The sequence below is a fragment of the Diabrotica virgifera genome, chromosome 5, assembly GCF_917563875.1.
Source record: "Diabrotica virgifera virgifera chromosome 5, PGI_DIABVI_V3a".
NCBI lineage: Eukaryota > Metazoa > Arthropoda > Insecta > Coleoptera > Chrysomelidae > Diabrotica > Diabrotica virgifera.
This window is the reverse complement of record NC_065447.1, coordinates 8081003-8106038: the sequence shown is the minus strand read 5'-3', so window position 1 is coordinate 8106038 and position 25036 is coordinate 8081003. Positions and strand designations below refer to the sequence as shown.

General features: G+C 32.6%; 2 protein-coding genes across 2 annotated transcripts; one reads left to right on the top strand and one right to left on the bottom strand.

Annotated features, from left to right (window-relative positions):
• The first annotated feature begins 526 nt into the window (after window positions 1–526).
• Window positions 527–1268, top strand: LOC114337725 (uncharacterized). The gene has a single exon (XM_028288282.2). The coding sequence runs from the start codon at window positions 717–719 to the stop codon at window positions 1227–1229; it is 513 nt and encodes a 170-aa protein (XP_028144083.2). The 5' UTR covers window positions 527–716; the 3' UTR covers window positions 1230–1268.
• A 1860-nt stretch (window positions 1269–3128) lies between these two features.
• Window positions 3129–17885, bottom strand: LOC114337819 (uncharacterized). Its single transcript, XM_050651264.1, has 6 exons — window positions 17821–17885; window positions 17489–17750; window positions 12724–12853; window positions 12574–12668; window positions 12270–12506; window positions 3129–9860 (listed from the first exon to the last, which is right to left on the bottom strand). Exons 2-6 carry the CDS (start codon window positions 17687–17689, stop codon window positions 9762–9764), a joined length of 762 nt encoding a protein of 253 aa, XP_050507221.1. The 5' UTR covers window positions 17690–17750; window positions 17821–17885; the 3' UTR covers window positions 3129–9761.
• Between the last annotated feature and the right edge of the window lie 7151 nt (window positions 17886–25036).

Here is a 25036-nt window from a genome sequence, read left to right as displayed (position 1 = left end):
CAAATAAGCGTAGAATGCGGCGTAAGAAATCGGGAAAGCAAACATGCCATCGAAAAATTATACCCAAAAGAATGCAGATATATTGGATATTGGTTATCTTTTATATATATTGTTAAACAAATTCAAATTTCGAAGTTATTTTCCTGTTTGTTTCAACAAAACTGTATACGTTTTCGATCTGTAAAAATTTTAAAATCTAAAATCTATGAATATAATTTGGTGAATGCGCCAACCAAAATTATTTGAAAGTTTGCCGGAGGCGCCAGGTAACAAAATGTCGAGTGTTGATTTAACAACCACATAAAACTTATTATATTAGTATAATGTGTTGCATATGATACAGGCGGTGATGTTTGGGAACTTTTATAATAAACTTGGCCGCCTGTATCATATGCAACACATTATACTAATATAATAAATTGTTTGTGGTTGTTAAATCAACACTCGACATTTTGTATTTTATGTGGTTGTTAAATCAACACTCGTCAATTTGTAACCTGGCGCCTCCGGCAAACTTAAAAATTTTGGTTGGCGCATTCACCAAAATTTTCGTTCTTTCTTTTGTGTACAATTTCGGTGCCATGTCCTAACCTAACTAATCTCTCTGGTCTCTGATAGATAATAGATACAGTACACAGTTGATGCAAGTGGTTTGATTAAAAGTATTAATTTTCCTTGAAATATGTGTTTATAGTGTAATAAATAAATATGTTTAAATGAAAATGGCCAAAAGTCCCTCAGATATACTTAAAGAACGAGACACCTACCTACAGCATTTAGGTGAAGACATAAATAAATATGATAAAACAATCCAGACATTAACAAAGGAACAAGAAACAATAGACTCTCTAATTACTAATTTACAAACACTTAAAACCTACCCAGAGCAGGAAGCTCTTATTCCTTTAGGTAAAAATATCTATATGAAAGGCAGAATAGTGCATACTGGAGAATATTTTGTGAAAAGAATTGCCCATCCTGATTCCATAGTAATGTTACAAACTGCCGATGACACTATAAAACGACTTGAGGAAGAAAAGAAAACCAAAGAGGAAGATATCGATAAAGCTGAGTACGCAAAGTTCCAAATAGAGGAGAGAATTAAAATACTTAACGGTGAAGACTCATTTCAAGCCGATAAGTCAGATATGCCTAAAGAAATTAAGTCTGAAAAAGGAGTTGCTGTTAGGGTGGGAGATTTTTATGAAATATTGGAATTTGAAGAGTAATTCACATTTTTATTATAATAAATTATTGTTTTATAATAATTGTTTTTTTACTAATTTTATTTTTCTGGTAACAGAAGATATCTAGTTCTTGAGGGAGTTATCAGAAAAACCAATGTAACCAGCCATATAAATACCAAAACAGTACAAATTACTGCATATGCAGGCAATGTCGCCATTATTAGTAGAAGCAAGACACAACTAATGGAAACATTCAAGGAAATTGAAGTACAATCGATGCTGCACAAAGAGGGCTTAAAATAAATGAAACAAAAGCTAAGTACATGACCATCAAAAGAACACCTGAGAATGAAAATAATATAGCAATAGGCAACTATACAATTGAACGCATGGATGACTTCACATATCTGGGCACAGAAATCAATCAGGAGAATTCCGTAAGTAGAGAAATTAATGCACGTATTTCCAGTGAGAATCGTACATACTATGCTAATAAAAGATTGATGACATCGAAATTATTAGACAAAAGAACCAAAATGACTATCTACAGAACCTTGATTAGACTCGTAGTAACCTATGGTTGTGAAATTTGGGTAATAACGAAAAAAGATGAAGCACAACTCAGGACATTCGAAGAAAGATACTGAGCAAAGTATATGGCCCTGTGCAAGAGGAAGACGGTACATGGAGAATCGATGAGGTTAATGAACTGAATGAAGGGTATGATATTGTAACATTTGTGAAAAGTCAAAGACTGTCATGGTTGGGACATGTTCAGCGACAAGAATATATGAAAACGACAAGATATTACAGTGGAAGGCGAAAAAAAGGAAGGCCCAGGACGAGGTGGTTGGATGACGTGGAAGACGATCTGAAAACCATGAATATAAGACACTGGAGGAGAAGAGCACAAAAGAGATCTGAATGGAAGGTCACAGCCAGACAGGCAAAAACCCATCCAGGATTATGATGCCAAAAGAAGAAGTAACAGAAACGTTTTGTTAAAAGTTTAGATTTAAAATTCATTCGTTTTTCCTGAGATTTGAAGTAGCACAAAAATCTGGTCAACCTACCTGGCCTAAAACCTCTTTTATAATCACCAACAGTTTCTTCCACCTACATACTTAAACATTTGTACAGGGCATTGGAGAATGTTTTGTACAGTGGACATATGATTTCAGTGGCATTTCTGGAAAAAGGAGTCTACTCCTGGGAACTTGTAATTTTTGAGACATGTGATGTCTCTTACTTCCAATTATCAACCCTAGCGAAATAAAAACAACTGTTATCAACCCATCTGCTTTGTACTGCATCACTGGTACTAATGATATGTCCATACACATCGTCAGCCATGGTTTAAATTTTTTTCTTGTCTTATTTAGGATGTTATAGAACTTTCTCGTTTCATTTTGCCCCTTTAGCAATTGAAGCTTTTGAATAATCTGGTTTTCCAAGGTTTGCTATTTCCTCTGATATACCTACATGTTTTGCCTCCTTCCTGAGTTCTTTATATGTTTGCTGCTTATCCTGTGTTCTCCTTTGTTGCATACGTTTATAATTATGCATAATTTTCTTTTAGTGTCTTCCCATTGATTATATCGCTGTGTGGACATGATTTGCTGCTTCCTTACTTGTTCTTCTACATTGTCTCATTTCTTGTTAGCTGTTAAATTCTCATCTATTGTGTTTTCTTTTTCAAGGCAATTTAGATACCTTTCTAGTGTTTGGAGTTGTTTCAAGAATTTTAAATGTTAGTAAGTTCTTTTCTTGATATTTTTTTTTGCATTTGAGATTGTTTGTTTTTTTTTTAATTTGATTAGAGAAGTTCCTGGTTTCTATTAGGATGTGATCTATTTGATTTTTTGTTATTCCATCAGATGAAGTCCTTGTTACTTTATGGATATTCTTTATGGTAAGAGCAATCATGAAATAAAAACAGAATTTATCAAATAACTTTTATTATACAATAAAAACAATACTAAAAACATTTAAAAATGGACGGTTAAGCATTGCAGTTACATAAAAATACTTTTTATCAATATAAAATATAACGCCAATAACAAAATACGTTTGTCAAATAAAAAACAGCGTAGGCACTGCTAAGGCATGTAATCAAAAATAGATTCTGCATCCTCCATCAACTAATATTATCTTTTTAGTTACATTCGACATAACAAAATCGATTACATGTTTCAATACGATTGTCAAGAAGCTTTACTTTCAATATGTAAGTGTTTTTCACTTGGAATGTATTTGAGATTCTTTTTAAGGTGCAGTTACACCTAATTCATAACAGAGAGCTACATATACATAAATATAAAAAAATTGGAATGCATGTGTTAATGTGAAAATAAGAGTGTCAGATTTAATCAGTAAACTCATGATGTGACACCTAATATATAGATCTAAAAAATTGCAACACTGTACCACAATAAAGACGTCTATGACGTCAGATTTATGGTGCTGTACACTTGCGTTGGTAGGGCTGAAGCGTACATAGTTGCTATACTATACATATAATAATACTTTGTACTTAATACATGACAATGTGTAGACGCTCTAAAGCAGTGGTGCTCAGACTTACACTGCATGGGATCTACCACATAAACTGCAAACGTCCAGCGATCGACTGCTATTAGTAAAAAAATTTGAAAATTAAAAACTTTATTTCACATTTCTATTTGATAAAAGGTTGTAACTACAGAGAGTTGTAATTGAAGATGTTTTTCATCTTAATTTTCCATGGATGTTAATGCACTTCATGAAGTGCATGGCACTTCATATTATCCACAAGTTAGCGCAGTGACCACCTTTCCCATGTGTATTTTTTTCCGTGGATGGCGATCGACTTCAAAAACTTTGGCGATCGATCGGTCGATCGCGATCGACCGTTTGAGCACCGCTGCTCTAAAGAATTTGCTTTAATAAAATGAAAATGATAAAGATGATATATTACCAATATCGGAACAAATTCCATGGAAATATAATATTGAAATGATTAAGATTTTTAGTCCTCTTTGATGGCCAAGGTCATACATTGATAGCTTTGTAACAAATCAGCTGATTCTTCTTCTCTTCTTCAGCCTATTTGTATCCACTCCTGGACAAAGGCCTCCCAATGGCTCTCCACTCTTCTGTTTTGATATTTGGTGCCAGTTTCTCCTCACTTTGGCTTTGATGTCATCTAGCCATCGTTTTTGTGGTCTTCCTCTACTACGACTGTGTTAGCGTGGTCTCCAATGTACAATGTTTCTCGTCCACCTGTCGTTGATTTGCTGTGCCACGTGTTCTACCCAGGTCAATTTCATTTGCGTAATTCTTCGCACGTCGTCGTTTCGCATATGGTCTCTAAGAGTTACTCCCAACATAGCTCGTTCGATGGCCTTCTGTGTTGTCCTTAATCTATTGGCTGACAACTCTGTAAGTGTCACGGTTTCCATTCAATAAATCATAACTGGTAGAATAAAACTGTTGAATAGGGCTTTTCATTCACAGTCATTTGTTTCGAGCTTCTGTCATATGTCACATAATATTAATATATCTACGACATACGTTATTGGTATATACAATAATACAAACCAAAGACGTATGACGTAGATATATTAATATTAGGTGACACATGACAGAAGCTCGAAACAAATGACAATCGATGAAAAGCCCTATACCAGCTTTTTTCGATATTGAAGGGGCATTTAATAATGTTACTACCAACTTTGATAAAGCAATGAGTAGACGAGACACACCTGCGGTAATATGCAGATGGATAAAGACATCCCTGGAGAATAGGAAAGTAATATCCACTCTGGGTAAAGCAACCATCGAAGCAAGAGCAGGTGGAGGCTGTTCACAAGGAGGAGTTCTGTCACCTCTTTAAGCACCCTTGGTAGATGATTTTCTCAAAAATTTGCTCGCAGAAGGGTATTACTGTCTAGGATACGCTGACGATACGCTATTGTAATCAACGTCAGGGACAAATTTGATCAGGTAGTTTTTGGAAGAAAGTAAGCTAAATATAGTTGATATAGTCCTTCTTAGAGGCATCTTTCAGTGCGTCACAGTTTTTCAATTTCTTTCTAACGCATTAAGTTGGAAGTGACAGAAAAAAGGTACGTCCGTGATTAAAGTCATTTGTTGAACATAGCATATTCCAGTTGTTCATAGCGCCATCTATGAACAACTGGAATAAATGTTATAAACGTGTATGTATCACGGACGTACCTTTTTTTCTGTCACTTGTGACGCACTGAAAGATGCCTCTGAGAAGAAGCATACCTGGTGTAGACAAAAGAGACTGAGAGTCAATGATCAAAAAACCAAAATCGTCAACTTCACAAAAAAGATGGGACTAAAACCACCGGTGCTGGGAGGAAGAGATCATTTGACAAAGAAACAAAATAGCTAGTGGTATATTTTGATCCTAGGCTTACATGAAATACTTACATAATGCAAACCACACAGAAAGCTATTATGTCCTTGGGCAGATGTAGAAGAATGTGCGGTAAGAATTGAGGGCTCAACCGCAAAATACCCCTATGGTTATCCACATGAGACCAATGATAAACTATGGTTCAGTGACGTGGTGGACAAATAAGCAGCAAGTGGTAGAATAAGGCTGCTAAATAATACACAAATCGGAGAGAGAATATGGGACTACTGATGAGGGGGAAAAGACCTCCGGAACCGGTATAGACTCTTCCTGCACTCTCCGATTTAACCAGAGTGTTATGGAGCTGCTGCATTTTCGTGTTGCAAAGAAATTGAAAATGTTTATACATTTTTAATTCATTTACTCTTTTGTAGGAGTATTAAAGAATCTTTCTTGTTGGAACTTTTACCACGCTGAGCAGATGAGTTGTGAATTATTTAAAATTCTCTCATGTTAATTTCCTCAGCAACCTGTATGATTTATAATTTTTGAAAATCTCGGGAGGTTGTAACCAAAGAAAGTATTCAACCTGTTGTCAATCTGGTGGTATGGGAACGATATTTATTGTCGTTTTCTGTGCTACTTCGATTGATAACTTACTTTATTTTATGTTCTATTTTCCTCTATATACCAGAGTATTGGATACTAAAAAAAGCTGACAAAAGGTCCATATATGCTATTTGATGTTTTCTATGTCTTAAAAAACGTCTTATGTCTTAAAAAACGTTCTTTAAATGAAAATACAGAGAAAGGAAGAATGTACTATGAGATGTTTCTTACAAATACACTGAAATCATTTTTGCCAATATCCAATATCAATACCTATCACGACCAAAATGAACAGAAAAGTTAAGGTAAAGGTGCCATAGGATCGAGATAGTTGTGAGATCGATTTTTAATGATGACTTGATACGTAGTTATTAACATATGGCCTTGAAAGAGACGAAAAAGGAATCCGAAGTAATTCAGAGTAAAATTTCTTATGAGTTGATTTACATGAATTTTGTTCTGATTGTGGTACAGCTCTTGTAGTATAAATTACAATGCTCCCTATATAATCCTTCCTGATATTTAAATACATCAAAGAATACTGAATAATGTACAAATACGTTTTATGTTTCTCTAAGACAAACTTATTTGTTGTAACAAATCAAACAGTTCTTTACCATTCGAGTCAGTACATTATATATACTAAAACTACCTTAAAATAATAGCAGATTGTAAAAAAATATATAAAAAGGTGAACTCACTCTGTCAAAAACAGAGAATCTACCAGAATAAAGGTTTATACAAAATGTTCTTGTCAAACTCATTAATAACATCTAAGCATATCAATATTAATAGTAAAATAATAAAATATCATATACAGCAGCTAGTTTTATGTAAATAAATTTTGTACCTACTGCTTTAAAAAATTAACGAGTTTGACTCATGATCTCCGAGGTAAAAAGTTCCCGGCATAGCCCATAGATGGCGGCAATACAAAGGGAATTACAACCTTATAGCTCACGAAAGTTCTGGGTCGCCTGCAGTTGGTCAACTGTCATCAATACGCCTAACTTCACGAGTAACTTTGATACGAGAATTATAAAGAAATGTACATTAAAATTCAGATCCCGTAATTCTTTGAGCATTATAAAGTGAGTACAAAGACATACATAATTTTTTTTTTTTGTAATTACACCTTCAATTTACCGTGCACTTCTCGTCGACTCTACCGATAAGGTAGATTCGTGTTGATGAACTGCAGGGCGCCCGAAAGTTCTCTCAAAGTTGGTCTATAGTTTCATTAGCAGTAATAAAAGAAAGTGGTCAGCAGAGTTTAAATGTTCCAACATAAATTGAAGATGGTCAACGTTAAAGACGACTAAAACAGCACGTACTGAGGAAAATATCTTGAATAATCACAGGTGATCGATCTAGATTATAGATTGATCAAGTAGATAGTTAAGATTCCACTGCTATTCTTCTAGTTATTTACCAGTCAAAAGGCAAAACAATGAAAAAACTAGATAAAAAATCCTAGTTTCCAAAATTAAAGGTTTTGAAGTATTAATTTTGAGATAATTCATCGTAAGCGCTTGATTTGGGTCTGTTTGACTTTTATTTATACCTAAATCTGAAAGAACTTGTGCCTTGGAAAAAATTTTTGTCCAAATGAAGAGAAACAACCACCGGTGCTTGGTATTATGAACAGTTTTTCATAATTACACCTCAGAAATCTAATTCGGTTATTAAAGAAACATTCATAGATGTACTATATTGAAGTAAAGTGAGGATATATTAAAAACAAATGAATTTTTCTTTAATAAAAACCGATTTTTTCGCTGCTGTGCCAAGAACTTATTACCTTATTCTCTAATTTGAAACTATTCCTTAGTCTCAACGATATATTGTTAATATTATCTCATTTTTATTAGATGTATGCATACTTGTCATATTTCCTATTTATTTTTTTTTATAAATTTCGAAGAATAATAAAAAAATTGTTGAATTTAGTTATAACTTGGGACTAAACCTCTAACATGTTATAGAAATAAATATAATAAGGGACAATGCCAGTGGTGCTGAATTGATAGCACAGATTTCTACCAATTGGGTTTTGTTTAGAAAAAATTTCCCAAGTTTTCAACATATTTTTTAATTTATCTTTCTCTCTGGTACCATCATTTCTTGTTGAATACTGGACGTCTTTCTTAGTGAGCAAGTTTTTTAAATGCAGAAAAAGGAAATAATTTAACTCTTTTTTTATATAAAACTAATCATTTTTGATGGCCTATTTTGGCCTATTTTTGATGGCCTTTGTTTTTGTTCATATTCCACTTGGCTACTACATTCAACATTACTTCAAATTTGAGAAAATCATAAACCAAGCCGCCATTTTCGGTTTAAATTATCTAGCCGAATAGGGAAGTTGCACATTTTTTTATTACATAATAATGTTGTTTCGTTTAAAAATAAGATTTTCAAAATTTCACGTCTTAAAAACTCATAACTTATATACACAATATAAATTTAAAATCGTTTGTGTATTTAAATCATTTCAAACGATCGAAAAGAGCGCGAACACATGTGACGTCACCAAGTTATATTCTGTAATGACATTTCTCCTGTTTCGTATAAAACCATTTTGTTTGCATTGGTGTTTGATACAATTTTTGAAGAGATAGTATTGAATTGTGTGTGTTTACTATGGAAAATAAAAGTAAACACTATAAGTGTTCTTTAGTACCATTATTTAAAAATACAACCATTAAAACCCTCAATAAAATATTTATTAGATTACCAGTCAATAAGAAACGGAGTTTAATAAAATGGTTACATGCATGCTGAAAGGACATTAAAGACATTTTAGTTCAATGTCAAGGTCTTCATGTATGTAAAGCTAATTCTAAAACAAGTATTTAATACCTGTTGTCTGATTAGCAGTTTTTTTAATAAATCAAGTGTATTTTGAACAAAAAGAAAATAAAACTTTAGCTATCTATATTTTGGTAGATATACATTACAGATTGAATGATATTTACCAATAAAATATTTCTTTATAACTGTTTTTACTATAAAATTAAAATAAACTAATCATAATAATAAATTTTTATGTTAATAATGGGTAAGTTATCAGACTGCCCTATAAAAAAACCCTATTCGGTCATTTTAAAAAATTGTCTCAACGAAACCACGAAAATATTATAAAATATGTAGTTCACGGCAACTATGTAAAGATTTATAAAACGAGATACACCATAAAATGACTACAACTAGTAAACAAATTATCAAACTTAATGAATTAATGGCGCAGACCTTAAACATTTTTAACTTTATGACGTCACGACCAATGAGAGCTCATTTTAGACTGGCTGCTACAATTGGAATTTTCTCTCTCGATTTTAATCGTTTTTAGGGGCAGAAAGAAAGAAAAACAATGCCACTAGGAAACAGTTTCTGAACCTTAACCTCCCGATTGTTTGGCATTTTGTGCCCTAATGCCGATACATCGATTACTAAAGCCGAAAAAATAAGTTTGCCACCACTTTTAAACATTTTTTGATCAACACAAATGAGATAATAGTTTCAATATATCGTAGAGACGACGGGCGGTTTGGACTTTTGCGGCCAATAAGCGGGCGTGGTGTCCAGAGGTATTTCTTCTAAACAGGCATCGTCGAAACTGTACTGTGTGGGGTCGTTGGGCGAGAGCCCGCCAGAGACGGGGCTGTCGATGTGTTTAGGGACTGCATGGTGCCCATCTGGAAAATAAGCATAGGTATATAAGATTATGTGATTAAAGTTGAATGGGGATGGTTACACTGTCGGTCCTAATTTATTTAACCCTTTCGCAGCATATGGCACGGATCTGTGTCAGGCCGAGTCTTTAGACAGTGCTCCTGAGACGGATCTATGGCACATGTACATTCTCACTTTCATTGACAGTAAGAACTGCAGCATGTCTTATTTCAAAAGTTAGCACTGAAAGGGTTAAGAGGGCGGGGGAATGGTTTGAAAATTGTGGTGCTTTATTATTTTAAATGAAAGTACGTAACCTCAAGAATACTCTCTGAAAATTTCAGATGGATTGGAGCAAATTTATCGGAAATACAGCATGCTGAATATCCCTACCTTGCAGCATCTTCGCGCCAGCGCGCTTAAGCATAGTGAGAAACGTTCAACAGCTCTTAACCTTCTCTTTTGTAAATTACTCCGCGATTCAAAAACATATTCCGGAATGCATCACTTTACGATTTGACAGATAAAAAACAAATTGTAGTTTTTACTACTTTTTTCAAAGGCTGCCGACATTGTAACTCACAAACTACTTGACCGATCCACCTGAAATTTTGCATAGATCTTCTTTAGACATCTCATTAGATAACGCTGTCGAGATATTTTTTGTTTAATACACTATTTTAAACTAATAAAATCTTTTTTAGTTTTTTGTTTTACATCATCCAATGGCGAGTTCTGATGTCCTCCACAAAATCTTTTTTTTTTTTGAGGTGTCTGTAAAAATTTGCCACCGTTGGCTTATTTTTCAAAATTTTTTCTTCAATTTTTTTGTTGAATTTTCTTTGAATTGTACTGAATATCTTTAATTTAAAAATAAAATAAAGGTACCATACTTTCAAAAAAAAATTCACAAAAATGTGCTTGAAATGTTGATTTCAAACCATATCCCTTAATGAAATGGTACACCAAGACAGTAAGCCTATGACCAGATGAGTGACAATTACAGCGCTGTAAGAGCAGTAATTGTCGCTCATCTGGCCGTAGGCTAAAGCAGTTTTCTATAAAACTGAAAAATTACTTACATCTATACCTACACTCAATTTGGAAATGTACGATAGCACAAGAAGTGTATGTGGCAGTCTTTTTATAAGACGGTTCAAAAATATGCTATCAATAATTTTCAAATGAAGTATACAATTATTACTAAAACATAGGGTAATAGCTACATGATTCTGATCCAGGCAATCCAAAAACCATAAAAATATGAGACATGCGTAGTTCATAAAAAATGAGAAAATAAAATAATATATATGATTACGACCAATTAACACAAAAGGCAGAACACCTTACCTTTTTGCTTATCAAAAGTCAGCTTGTAAAAAAAATATTGCAATGATTTTTTGCTTTTATTAAGAAGCCTATGATGCAATAATACTTCCTGGTATTAAGCAGAACATTGTAGAAAATACCAACAATAGTTAATCATATTATTCTATGAGTTACCAAGTATGCAAATATGCTTCTTTTCATGAGCATTTTTCAGTGCGTTACAAATGATAGAAAAAAAGGTAAGTCCGTGATAACATACATTTTAGTGACATGACATTTTAGTTAAATCTGACAGTTGTCAAATTTTATTTGCAATTTGGCATAAGAACATCAATTGTGTTTATTGCATGTATAAAATAGTATTTTCTTTGATTTGTATATGTATAGTCTTTTAAATTGTTCAGATTATATTCGTAGATATATTATACTATATAAGTCGCAAATTATTTTATTTTCGATTATAGCGCCATCTAATGACAACTAGAATAAATGTTATAGATGTCACCGACGAAATGTAATCTGCGTTTTTTTCTGTCACATACAATTTAATGCGTTAGAAAGAAATCAAAAAACTGTGACACACTGAAAGATCCTTATGAGAAAAAGCATACTAGCGTTTAATCAAATAGAATGAGCTGCATATTTTATTTGAATTTTTTATTCCTTTATTCCTGTAGTTCTCATCTATTTCTATTAGTTTATTTTCCATATGCTTTCTCTCTTTTTTCTCTTAGCAACCTTGTTAACATTGCTTTATATTTCTTTGTCTTTTTTGTGATCATTTTTATCTTTAATAAACTTCTTTTTGTTATTTCTTGTTGGCTATTCAAGTTTTCGTAAGTTTAATATTTCAATGGCACAAGGTATATTTACTGTTTGATTTAAATCCATATTATTAATATGTTTTCTATTATACTTGCCAAACTACCATACATTTTATTAACTTTCAATTTCTATTCTTTCTTGGAAACATATTATGGGCTTATCATTTATTGTTCTACAATTCTACTGCTTTTAATAAAATATTTATGTATTCCGTCTTTCTCCACATACAAATTATTTAAGTAATGAAGATTATTATAATTACATACTGTTTAACTTACCCTTAGATGAGCCAAATCCTCTAACCTGGTCAACTCAGACAGCTCAATATACAATGAATATACTAGAACCCATCCATATACGCTTAACACAAGAAATATGATCCACAAAAGGCACATTATAATGTTATAAGCAAAAATCATATCATTTACTATAGAGAAGAAAAGGAATGCAAGAAATCGGAATATGGTAAAGGCTGCAAAAGTATATATCCATGGCTGCATTCTTTTTTCGTATTCCTAAAATGTACAATAATGATTTATATTTAAAATGTTACACTTATGACTTATGACGGAACTACATTACCTTTCTTAGGGCGTTGATCAACATAATGCTAGTAACAAAAACAGCCATTGAAAGTAAAATGGAAAAACCAGCGAACATCACTAGAGTGTTTCTTACTAAAAATTAATGATAATAAAGAAAAGAGTTTTTATTTGAGTATACATTTCTTACCATGCCTACTTCCTACATATACAAACTGGAAAGATATAACATAGTATCCGTAGTGTGTTGAACCTGGGGCAGCCATAGCATAACAATATAGATCAAAACAAGCAGTTATTATAGTAAAAATTGACAGCAACTGCAACAGAACAAATATTTTACTCTCTTTAAACTCCGTAAGATTGCAATAATTATATAGAAATAAGAAAATTATACTTTTTCTGTGAGCCATAACAACTGTATGTTAGAACTGGCTGGCAGACGAGGAAATCCAAACAGTCCACATTGAGGGCTACAGATTGGCCAACTACACGGCAAGGTCACAAAATAGAGGAGGGGGTTCTGCGATCTTCGTCAAAAATACTATATGTTTTAATGTTGTTAATAATGACACTTTTATAATTGATTTTTGTATAGAATATTGTTGTATATGTCTAAAAGATTTTAACTTGTTAGTTTTAGCAGTATACCATAGCCCCTCTGGCCCGTTTGACATCTTTTTGGACTCTCTTGAAGGAGTTCTAGGCACATTAAGCCCAAATAAACAAGTCCTTGTTGCTGGGGACTTCAATGTGGACTTTCTTGTTGACAATGCAAGTGCCCGTAAACTTCAAGGCGTTCTGGAAGGTTTTCACCTAGTCAAGACTATAAATTAATCGACAAGGGGTAATAAGTGTCTTGATAACATTTTCATGGATCCTGGATTGCCCCTGTACTCTGCTGAGGTTTTTGAGACTGGTTTTTCAGATCACAAAGGCCAGATTGTCAAATTTGAGATTCAAAAAAAGGTTACAGGTTTTACTGAGACAACTATGCTTATTAGGCCTATAACTGAAAAAGGTAAGAACATGTTTTTCAACAAAGTATCGGAAGTAAACTGGGATTTTATCTATGAAGATAACACTGATGTTGAATTAAAATTCTGTCACTTTATGAATATTCTTGAAAGTTGTTTTTTAGAATCTTTTTCACAAAAAAATATAGAGTAAGATCAGACCAATCTGAAAAAATCACATGGTTTACAAATGACCTACAGGCAATGCGGGAACATCTAAAATTTTTAGAAGAATTTTATAGGCAACATAAAAATGATAATAACCATCATATACTTAAACAATTCAGAAATCAATATAAAAATGAAATTAAGAAAGCCAAAGTGAGGTCAAATGACCAAATAATATTAAATTCAAAAAATCCACAGAAAACCATGTGGAACATGATAAACAAATATTGAGGAAAATCAGGGTCTTCATTAGAAGATCACAAGATCACGCCAAACCAGTTCAATGATTATTTTTCCCAAATTGCCACTAATATAGTTAAAGACATTCCAAAATTAAATATTGACTTTATTAATAAAATTAATTATGTCAATCATACAAACACCTTTTCATTTCTTGAAATTACCTTTAATCAAACGAGGGATATAATAAACAGCTTAAAGAATAAAAATAGCCATGATATATATGGATTTAATGTTAACCTTATTAAAATGATTAAAAATATTATTATAAGCCCACTCACTAAACTAATAAATCTATGCTTTAAAGAAAATAAATTTCCATCAGTCCTTAAAAAAGCAATTGTTACACCAATTTATAAAAAAGGGGACGTTAAGAATCCAGAAAACTATAGACCTGTTTCGCTGCTTCCAATAATCTCTAAAATTGTTGAAAAAGCTATGGCAGTACAAATAACCACATTTTTTGAAAATAATAACTATTTCTCAGACTCTCAGTTCGGTTTTAGAAAGGACAAATCCACAGTACTTGGCATACTGGACTTGGTCTCACATATTGTAGACTCCTTTCATAGGTTGCTGTTTAATACTGTTCTGTTTTGTGACTTGAGCAAGGCATTTGACTGTGTAGATCATGGAATGCTCTTGCAAAAACTCAAAAAATACAACTTCTGTCCTTACAGTGTAAAACTAGTTCAATCTTACTTAGAAAACAGAACACAGGTTGTGAGGGTCTCTGGGGTGTTATCGGGGAAGAGTGTTGTTAATATTGGGGTTCCCCAGGGCTCTGTTCTGGGACCCATTCTCTTTCTAATTTATATTAATGACCTTACGAGCATTAACACAAATGCAAAGTACACACTCTTCGCTGATGACACCACAGTGTCTTTTACAACTGATACACTTGGGGAGTCACTTGATGGTTCTATGTCTGCACAGTCAGTGACCAATGAATGGTTTTGCGTAAACCGATTACTGCTCAATGCAGCAAAAACCAACAGAGTTGTTTTTTCTCTCAGAGACACACAGAATGTAAATGATGGTATGAGCAGTGTCAGATTTCTGGGTGTATTATTAGATCCTAAGCTTCAATGGGGTGAACATATCAACAGTCTAAGTAAAAAGCTAGCAAAAAATCTGTTTGTACTCAGGAATCTGGCATCTAATGTTTCACATAAAGTCTTAATAACAGCGTACCATGCAATTTTTCAGTCTCATCTAGCCTATGCCATTTTAGTCTGGGGTCATTCAGCAGAAATGTTGACAGTCTTTGGTTGGCAGCGTAAGGCAGTTAGAGTTCTTGCTGGTCTTTGGTATAGGGATGATTGTAGGCAAGCATATAGGTCCCTAAGAATTCTCACTGTTCCATCTCTATATATACTTGAGAACCTAATGTTTATCAAGAGAGGAGGGGCGCACTTTGAAACCCATGAGAACATACACCAACATGACACCCGATATAAACACCATCTCGTGCCAGCCTACTGGAGATTGAGGAGGTGTCAAACTGGGCCAGGATACTGGGCTATTAAATTTTTCAACAAACTTCCAGATAGTTTAAAGTGTCTTCCATTAAATCAATTTAAGAGTACAATTAAAGATATTTTGTTAGAAAATGTTTTTTATAGTAATGAGGAATTTCTTGCATTTAAATTTTAGGATTTTATGACTTTAAGCAATGTCCATTGTTAATGTAATCAAATTTAATGTGATTTTAATGTTAGTATTTAATGTTATTAATACTCTTAGTCGTATGGTGCATCTTTTTAATTTGTATTGCGTCCAAATCTTTGTGTAATTTTATTTGACATGTGTTAAACACTTGTGTTATTGACATGAATAAACGAATCCGAATCTGAATCTGAGTTATTTTACGAATATAATGCCAATTTATGTATTCGAGCCAGGTTCTACATGTCGGACTTATTAAAATGTCCAACATATTTGTCAGACAAACATTTTTTCATATATTATTTTAAGTTTGCTATTGAATAAACTTAAAAACTACCTGCTACTTTTCACAATCATAAACTTGTCAGGATAACACGTTCCATAATTAAAATCATGTTCCACAATTAAAACTTCACCTGTTCCCATACATCAAAGTTTGTCCGACTAGACACTGTTAAGCTATTATCAAATTTTCAGGTTGCTATTAATCAACTTTATTTTGGTACGTGGAATCCAGGCCTATATGTTTAATTGGTTCTTTTTTGCAATATAAATTTGATATTTTTTATGATTTATTCGAGCAGGCCAAAGAAAAACATTGTTAATGAAAATTCAAAAAAGGAATCCTTACATTTGGGCTAAATTAAAACTTTCCTAGACCAAACGTATCTGGGACAAAGTTATCTATAGCATTTAAAGCAAATTTGATGTCTGTAAGGGAGATTATTCTCAAAATAACTCCTTGTTGCAATATATAGTTGTAGTCCTGTCGCCAGGGGGGGTACAACGGCCTTCTTAATTCAGATGGACTTACCCAAGTTTTTTTTATGTATTTTGGCCCGTAGAACACGAATTTTTTGGGTAACAGTTGATCCGGATGTCGATAAGATTGTTATAAACAAAGAACCTGAGGAATTACATAACAGCGATTTCTCGAAAAACAAAACATTTTTTTGTATTTTTTGGGTCATTCTAACCAAAAAATGTTCCTTCAGGTTTTTTCGTAGGATGCATAGTTTTCGAGATAAACGCGGTTGAACTTTCAAAAAATCGAAAAATTGCAATTTTTGAACCCGAATAACCTTTGAATAAAAAATAAAATAGCAATTCTGCTTACCGCCTTTAAAAGTTTGAGTCAAATTATATCTGTTTTGAATATTTGCATTGATAAAAATTTATTTTTTGATTGTTAAAAAAAGCTATAAACACATAGTGTTTCCCGTGCCTAATACATGCGTTTTAATGCATGCTACATAAAAATAGCCCCGCTTGCACTTCTACCTCTGCTACCTACTCATTCGATTTTAAATGAGAAATCATTGAAAACATCACTCAAGCACTAGCTGTTTATAGCTTTGTTTAACAATAAAATAATAAATATTTAGCAATACAAATAATTAAAACCGATAAAATTGGACTTGAACTTTCAAATGCGGTAAGCAGAATTGCTATTTTATTTTTTAATCAAAAGTTATTCGGGTTCAAAAATTGTAATTTTTCGATTTTTTGAAAGTTCAACCGCGTTTATCTCGAAAACTATGCATCCTACGAAAAAATTTGTAAGAACATTTTTTGGTTGGAATGGCCCAAAAAATACAAAAAATTGTTTTGTTTTACGAGAAATCGCTGTTATGTGATTCCTCAACTTCTTGGTTTATAACAATCTTATCGACATCCGGATCAACTGTTACCCAAAAAATTCGTGTTCTATAGGTCAAAATACATAAAAAAATCTTGGGTAAGTCCATCTGAATACAGGAGGCCGTTGTACCCCCCCTGGCGACAGGACTATTGTTAGGGCTCATAGAAATAAGAATATTATACTTTTTCTATATAGTAGGTAGTAGGTTATTCAAAACATACCAATGAAAATATAGCTGCAATCAAGGAAGCACGTTGAACATCTAAAAATATGGCATCTTGTACAAGGGGCTTTTGGTACCAAGGTATCTTCAACGATTTTAAACTCCTAGAAGACCTGTGTAGATTAGCATTGCTTCTTGAAGTTGTGTGAGAATACACTGAAGGTGTGCCCCTTGTTGGTGATTTCTTCCCGTAGTCCATGTCGAAAAATGTCGTGTTTTAAAACTTGCATATAAAACAGTGTTCAATAATTATCTAAAAACTTTAAGAAAGTGCTTAATTGAGTATAATTAAAACTTTTTCATTGATTCATTGTAGATTGTAGTATTTACCTCAATGACAGTTGCGATGACAAATCAACCTGGATTGTAAACACAGGGGCGTGGCGCTATTCGACGAAAGGAATACAGGAATTGAAATGACTAACAGTTGTGCACATAATTTCTACTATTTTACATTTTTATTTAAATTGTAGATAAACAGATTCATTATAATAGTATCTGATATAGTTTTAAATTATTAACAAATGATGTGCAGTTTAATAGAAATATATAGAAATTATTTATTTATTATCGTTTTATTTACTTTTTGGCCCTGAAAGATAGGCAAACATATTTACGTTAAATATGAGTTTTGAAAAGTAGAGATTTCCCTTGTAATTAAAATTAGTTGTAAATAATAAAAACTGTAAAATCATCAAATGATGAATGGTGTTTTCTATATTGTTCTTTAGCAAGCAGGAACAGTATCTAGATACCTAGTTTTTCAACAAAAAGTTCGCTTTTGTTTATACATTCGCAGTCTGTTCGTTCCTTCGTTAGTTTTTGCGTCGTCACCCCTGCAATACTTGGAGCCGATCTACCGATGAATTTATATAAAGGGTGGTGAATCGTAAAACGGGACATAGGAAACTCAATGTAAAATTCTAAACTCTTAAATTCCTGCTTCCCTAATTATTTTACATCAAAAGTCATGAGAAGCTATTATTTGTAAAGGATTACAATCTGTATTAAAAACAATTCTGTTCTACGATTTAAACACATTCCAAAATTTTGAAAAATACCTGCGTGTGCCACAGTATGTACTTATGTGTACTTGAATATAGTAAAAGTTAGGCCCACGTTATTATTTAACTGACAGTGCGCACACTATTGACTAAATAAAATATCTTTATTATTAATACTTTCTCTTCAGCTAAGAGTATCTTATCAATTTTATTATTTTTAAACGAGAAATTATTATTTTTAAACAAGAAATGATAAAATAAAAATTTTGACAGTTCAAATAAGTATTGTTAATATTTTTATAATAACTTCATTGTGACCGAACGCAACCGATACACATTTTGGCACTATGTGTGGTCTAAAGCAGTGGTTCCCAACCTTTTACGTCTGGCGACCCACCTTCTGATGTTTTTTTATATCCGCGACCCATCCCTCACCCATAATGATATATAATGTAATATACTCAGCTACTGTAAGAGCCACGCCGCGAACCACCTGAAATCTGTCCGCGACCCACCTGAAATCTGTCCGCGACCCACTAGTGGGTCGCGACCCACCGGTTGGGAAACGCTGGTCTAAAGGGTGCCACCCCCCGTTAAGATAGGCAAAATGCCCTCACTCCCAGAATTCAATTTTTTTTATTTTTTACGTTCTATGCGATTAAAAAATGAGATTATGCGGATTTTTAGCTCGCCACCCCCCTTACCCCTCCCCCCACGGCCAAAAACGTAGATTTTTAGATTTAATTTTTTTTAGTTGGGTTGCAATTGATTTAAAAATTTCAAAAAATTCACACATGTAGCTGAAGCTTTTATAAAATATGTCCATTTTTTATGAACCCGTAGGTCGAGTGTACATAAACTCAAATTTTTTTTATATTTTTTTAAAGCTTGTAACTTTTTGTTGGAGATGGCTGCAGGTCCAATTTTTTTTTGAATTTTGTGTATTTTATCAAAAACTATCCCTCTGATTTTTTTCAGATTTTTCCGTCAACTGCGCCATCTTGAAAAATCCGGAAAACTGTTTTTAGGGGGTTTTTGAGGATTTTCTCAATTTTATAGACTTCAAAATAGATTCAGGGGTGGCCAAACTGCGGCTCGCGAGCCACATGCGCCTCTTTGAAGAATTACTTTGTGGCTCTCGATAAATGTACCCGAGATCCTTTTCAATTCTGTGTTATCATTTAAAAAAAATATTATCGTTCCGTATGTGTTTCAGAATGTCTTTTGAATTACTGACAACAAATGAAATACCAAATGCAACTTTGTAACAAATTCTATTTCCATCCAAACTAAGAGTGATACGACACATCGAAAACTACGCGAAAGAACATTAAGAGTGGCGAGACACAAAAGTTAGTAATCAACTCACTCAAGACCGATTTGTATACATATTTAGTCATTTTACTCGACTTAAAAAAATTTCTTACAATATTAATCTAGAAAATCTTAACGAGTACGAGTAAATAAGAAAGGCAGAAGAAATATTAACCGAACTCCAAAATTGATTTCAAGACTTAAAATATTTTAAATCGTCTCTTCATTTTTTTCTGAATTCATTTAAAATAAACATAGTCCATAAGGTGACTTTTTTATTACCAATATATGACCCAAAGAACATTTGGAGAATTAAAATTAATAGAGACGTAAGAAGATCAAGCTCGAAAATAAAACTATAAGACGACGCCGATTACCGAATTTTGGAAATTTGTACCAAAATCGAAGCTCATACCCTAAATTAAAAAAGGATGATTGGTCGAATTATTTCCATATTAGGAACAACGTACTTGTATGAACCCTTTAATTCCATTTTAAAATTCGTGAAATTCTAACACAGAAAGAATTACTGAGAAGTGCTACCACAAATTATTCACCAAATTTTAAAGAATTACCAAAACAAGGAAAACAAATGTTGGACAGGGAAAGGAACGAAAACATTACAAACGTGCTAAGACAGGGACCAATAGAGAAAAAAATTGAAAAAAGAAACTTGAATTGGTTTGGACATATAACTAGAATGAACGAGAACAGACTAGTAAAGAAGGTGACAGATGCCAAGAGACAGGGGAAAAGAAGAAGGAGCAGACCTAAAAAGGGGTGGATGGAACAAATCCAGGAAATCGGGACCAAGAGACGGCAAAACAGCGCAACAGGTGAAGAACATGGCAGGAGAGCGGAAGGCGTGGACGAAATGGGTTAAAGATGGATAGGTGATAAGTGATAGCAAGTTCGACTTTCTTATTGGGCATAATGACAACGAGAAGAAGAATTATGAAAAAAATGTAATTAAGTTTTAATATTTCGTAATTTTTTTTACATACTTTTTGAATACGTTTTTAATTGCGGCTCGCGTAAAATTTTAACTTGTGAAAAGTGGCTCTGACTATCAAGGAGCTTGGCCACCCCTGAAATAGATCAACCCAAGGTTTTGTTGATAGATTATGTATAATTTGAAATGACTTAGTATTTTATAATATTCAAAAATTGGGCCAAACACTTTTAAACCCCCCAAAAACCATGTTTTTTTAAGTTTTGTATGGGTTTTTGCGGGTTTAATGCTATTTTTTGAGATCGATACAGTCTTAATATCCATTTTTCATTTCTTTACGTTATATGTGATTAAAAACTACGACCCATCGCATTTTTAGCCCACCATCCCCTACACCTAACCCCACAAAAACGTCAATTTTTCTATTTTTTTTTGTTTAGTTAAGTTGCAATTAATTTAAAAATTTTATGAGACTTCTACAAAACATGTCTATTATTTATGGACCCGTAGGTCGAGTGTACATATGACATCAAAATTCCTTTTTTATTTTTTTTAAACGTATTTTTGACTTCCAATCGATATTTTTTTAAAATGTCAAATGAATGGTACATCTCTCTTGCGGACGGCCGCCTCAATACGTTAATTATTAAAAATAATAGTTAAGTAATAAAATAACGACAAAAATTTATCTCTTATAGCTTTAAACTTTGATTTGGTCACTTTCTGACTTTCAGAATAATAATTTTTAATCGAGTTATTAAGCCTCGAAAATAGCCATTTTCGCGTTTTTCAAATTTTAAATCTCGTATAACTCGACAACAGTCAATTTTAGAGAAAAATCACAAGAGAACTTTTTTGCTCAGAAAAATTGATTTTTTGAATTTGTTTAAAAAATTGTTTTAAACAATTTTCCGACCGTGGTACTGTCTGGCAACTTGTGGATTTGTTATAAGGATCTGTTTTTGAGTAAGTTTGTGCAAAAAGAAACGAATCGGAATAATTTACCAAACGGTGGCGAGCAATTAGAATATGGATAGTGTAAGGTAATATTAGGGTACCTACTAAATACAAACTAATGAACAAAGAACAAAATGTTTTGATTCACAAAACGACAAGAAGTATGATATATTAAAATGTGTATTTTTCTTAAATTGATTATTCTGTTTTATTTTTGTTTTTTGTATCCTACCCAAAAAATATTAAAATGATACAGGTATCTTTATTTTATATAAAAATATTGCAAAAATTTTAAATTATTTTCTTAAACATAGTTTACTTAAGGACACACTGAGTAACAGATATACTGAGAAAAAAAATTAACACGAAAAAATTATGTTTTAGTGGGCAGGTTGAGGGGGTAGAGGGTTAAAATTGGGCTAAGGCTTATTTTTTAAACACATAAAATGAAAAAAAAAAAATTCAGGCTGTATCCATCTCAAAAAATATTAGGCCTGGATCCCGCGTACGTACCACAAAAGTTGATTAAAAGCAAGCTGAAAATTTGTTAATAGTTTAACGGTGTCTAGTTGGACAAACTTTGATGTAGGTATGAGAACACTGGAACATGGAAAGTTTTAATTGTGAAACGTAATTTTAATTGTGGAACGTGCCATCCTGACAAGTTTATGATTGTGAAAAGTAGCAGGTTGTTTTTAAGTTTATTCAATAGTAAACTTTATATTATATATGAAAAAATGTTTGTCCGAGAGATATGTTGGGCATTTTAATAAGTCCGAGACGTAGAACATGTCAAATGACAGGAATTATGTCGGTGGTAAATAGCAGTCTGAATTTTGCATGAAAGTTTCATGAAAGGGTAACCAATCAATTGGAAGTTCTGTCCAACAAAATACATGGGACGTTTTCGTAGTCTGACGTTCCAAACTTGTAACCTGTTTAACAATGAAAACTTCCCATGTTCCAGTGTACCCGTACATCAAAAAGTGTCCGACTAGCCACCGTTAAGCTATTAACAAATTTTCAGTTTGTTATTAATAAACTTGTTTTTGATACACGGGATCCAGGCCTGTATGAGTAACCGCTGAGAAAACTTTAAAAAATTTGAAAAAACATAGTTTTTGGGGGGGTTAGAGGTGTTTTGCACAATTTTGAATATCCCTAAAAACTCAGTTATTTAAAATTATACGTAACCTATAAAAAACCTTAAGGTAGTCTATTTTGAAGTAGGTAAATAAAATGGAGAAAATCTCTAAAAACCACCGAAAAAGTCAGTTTTGCGGATTTATGAAGATGGCGCACCTTACGGAAAAATCTGAAAAAAGTCAGAAATATAGTTTCTGATAAAATACACAAAACACAAAAACAAAAATTAGACATGCAGCCATCACCAAAAAAATGTTATACGTACCTATTAAAAAAAACAAAAAAAATTGAGGTTATGTACACTCGACCTTCGGGTCAATAAAAAGAGATGTTTTGTAAAAGCGTCAGCTGTGCGTGTGAATTTTTTGTAATTATTAATTTAATTGCAAACCAACTTAAAAAAAATAAAATCGAAAAATTGACGTTTTTGGTTGTGTGGGAGGGGGAAGAGGGTGGTGGGCTAAAATTGCGGTGAGTCTTAATTTTTAATCACATATAACGTAAAAAAAATTAAAAAAATATTCAGGCTGTATCGACCTCAAAAAATATGATTAGACCCGCAAAAACCCTTACAAAACTTAAAAAAACATGGTTTTTGGGGGGTTTAAAAGTGTTTCGCCCAATTTTTGAATATTATAAAATACTGTCATTTCAAATTATACATAATCTATTAACAAAACCTTGAGTTGATCTATTTTGAAGTCTATAAAATGGAGAAAATCCCCAAAAACCCTCTAAAAAAACAGTTTTCCGGATTTTTCAAGATGGCGCAGTCGACGAAAAAATCTGAAAAAAATCAGGGTGATAGTTTTTGATAAAATACACAAAATTCAAAAAAATTGGACCTGCAGCCATCTTTAAAAAAAAGTTACAAGCTTTAAAATAATATAAAAAAAATTGAGGTTATGTACACTCGATCTACGGGTTCATAAAAAATGGAAAAAATGGACTTGTTTTATAAAATCTTCAGCTACATGTATGAATTTTTTGAAATTTTTAAATCAATTGCAACCCAACTAAAAAAAAAATAAATTTAAAAATCTACGTTTTTGGCTGTGGGGGAGGGGTAAGGGGGTGGCGAGCTAAAAATCCGCATAATCTCATTTTTTAATCGCATAGAACGTAAAAAAAATATAAAAAATTGAATTCTGGGAGTGAGGGCATTTTGCCTATCTTACGGGGGGTACCCAATTTGACGTGATTCTATGAGAAATTTATTATATTTTTATAAATTTTGGAATATGTTTAATTCGTATTAATAGAACAATTTTAACAGTTGTTTTCAAAACAGATTTCAATACTCTACAAAGTTTCTTATGTGTTTTGATGTAAAATAATTAGGGAAGCAGGAAGTCAACAGTTTAAAATTTTACATTGAATTTCCTACGGCTTGTTTTCCAATTCACCACCCGGTATAGGTTTGTCTTCTGAATCCAAATCTGCAAAGGAAATTTCAATATCTGGAACCATCTTCGCGATATCCGATTTCAAAGTCGAAATAATCGAATTTTCGACTTAACCCGGGAGCAGTCGCGCCGTTAGAAAAAATCACATTTTATCCTTTTCCGTGATAACTTGATGAAAAATTTTGCAACATAACTTTCCACTCGTAAGTGCCTCGAGGAAGATTATTGTAACTCGTGGGATATTTTTTTTAAATATTTTTTTATTTTTTTTTTGGAATTCATGGTTTTGGTGAGAACCAATTAGCTTTAAGATTGTTAGAAATAGATATTTTTAACATAACAAGTAAATAAAAATATTATAAAAGAGAAAGTTTTAAATTCGTATTGTTACATTTTTTCTCTAAGCGCGACTGCTTACGTGACAGAAGTGAGCGCGACTGCTCCCGGGTTAAGGCATATATAAATTCAATGTGTTTTTTACATAAATTACGAATATCATATTGCTAGTTTGATATCGCGAAGCAAATTTGATATAACCGATCTCGAAGTTGTCTACAGGGAGATAGTAATATAGAAATTATTTTTGGTAAACGTAAACAAAGTTTTCGTTATGATAATGCTCGCATTTTCAGGTTGTATCAATAATGCGATATCATTATTTTTAATTAATTAAATCAAAATATCTTCTTCATGTGCTGTCTCCTTTGTTTGGTAATTTCATGAGTCTCTGTAGTGGTAGCAACTATGAGAACAATAAAAATCTACAA

Bases quoted from the DNA above. Each gene is read 5' to 3' on its own strand.
- LOC114337725 (XM_028288282.2), top strand. From the start codon at position 717: ATGAAAATGGCCAAAAGTCCCTCAGATATACTTAAAGAACGAGACACC.
- LOC114337819 (XM_050651264.1), bottom strand. From the start codon at position 17,689: ATGGACTACGGGAAGAAATCACCAACAAGGGGCACACCTTCAGTGTAT. The intron at 12,507-12,573 runs GTAATGTAGTTC...TGTACATTTTAG, and splicing joins TGATCAACGCCCTAAGAAAG to GAATACGAAAAAAGAATGCA. The intron at 9,861-12,269 runs GTAAGTTAAACA...CTTATTTTCCAG, and splicing joins AGGATTTGGCTCATCTAAGG to ATGGGCACCATGCAGTCCCT.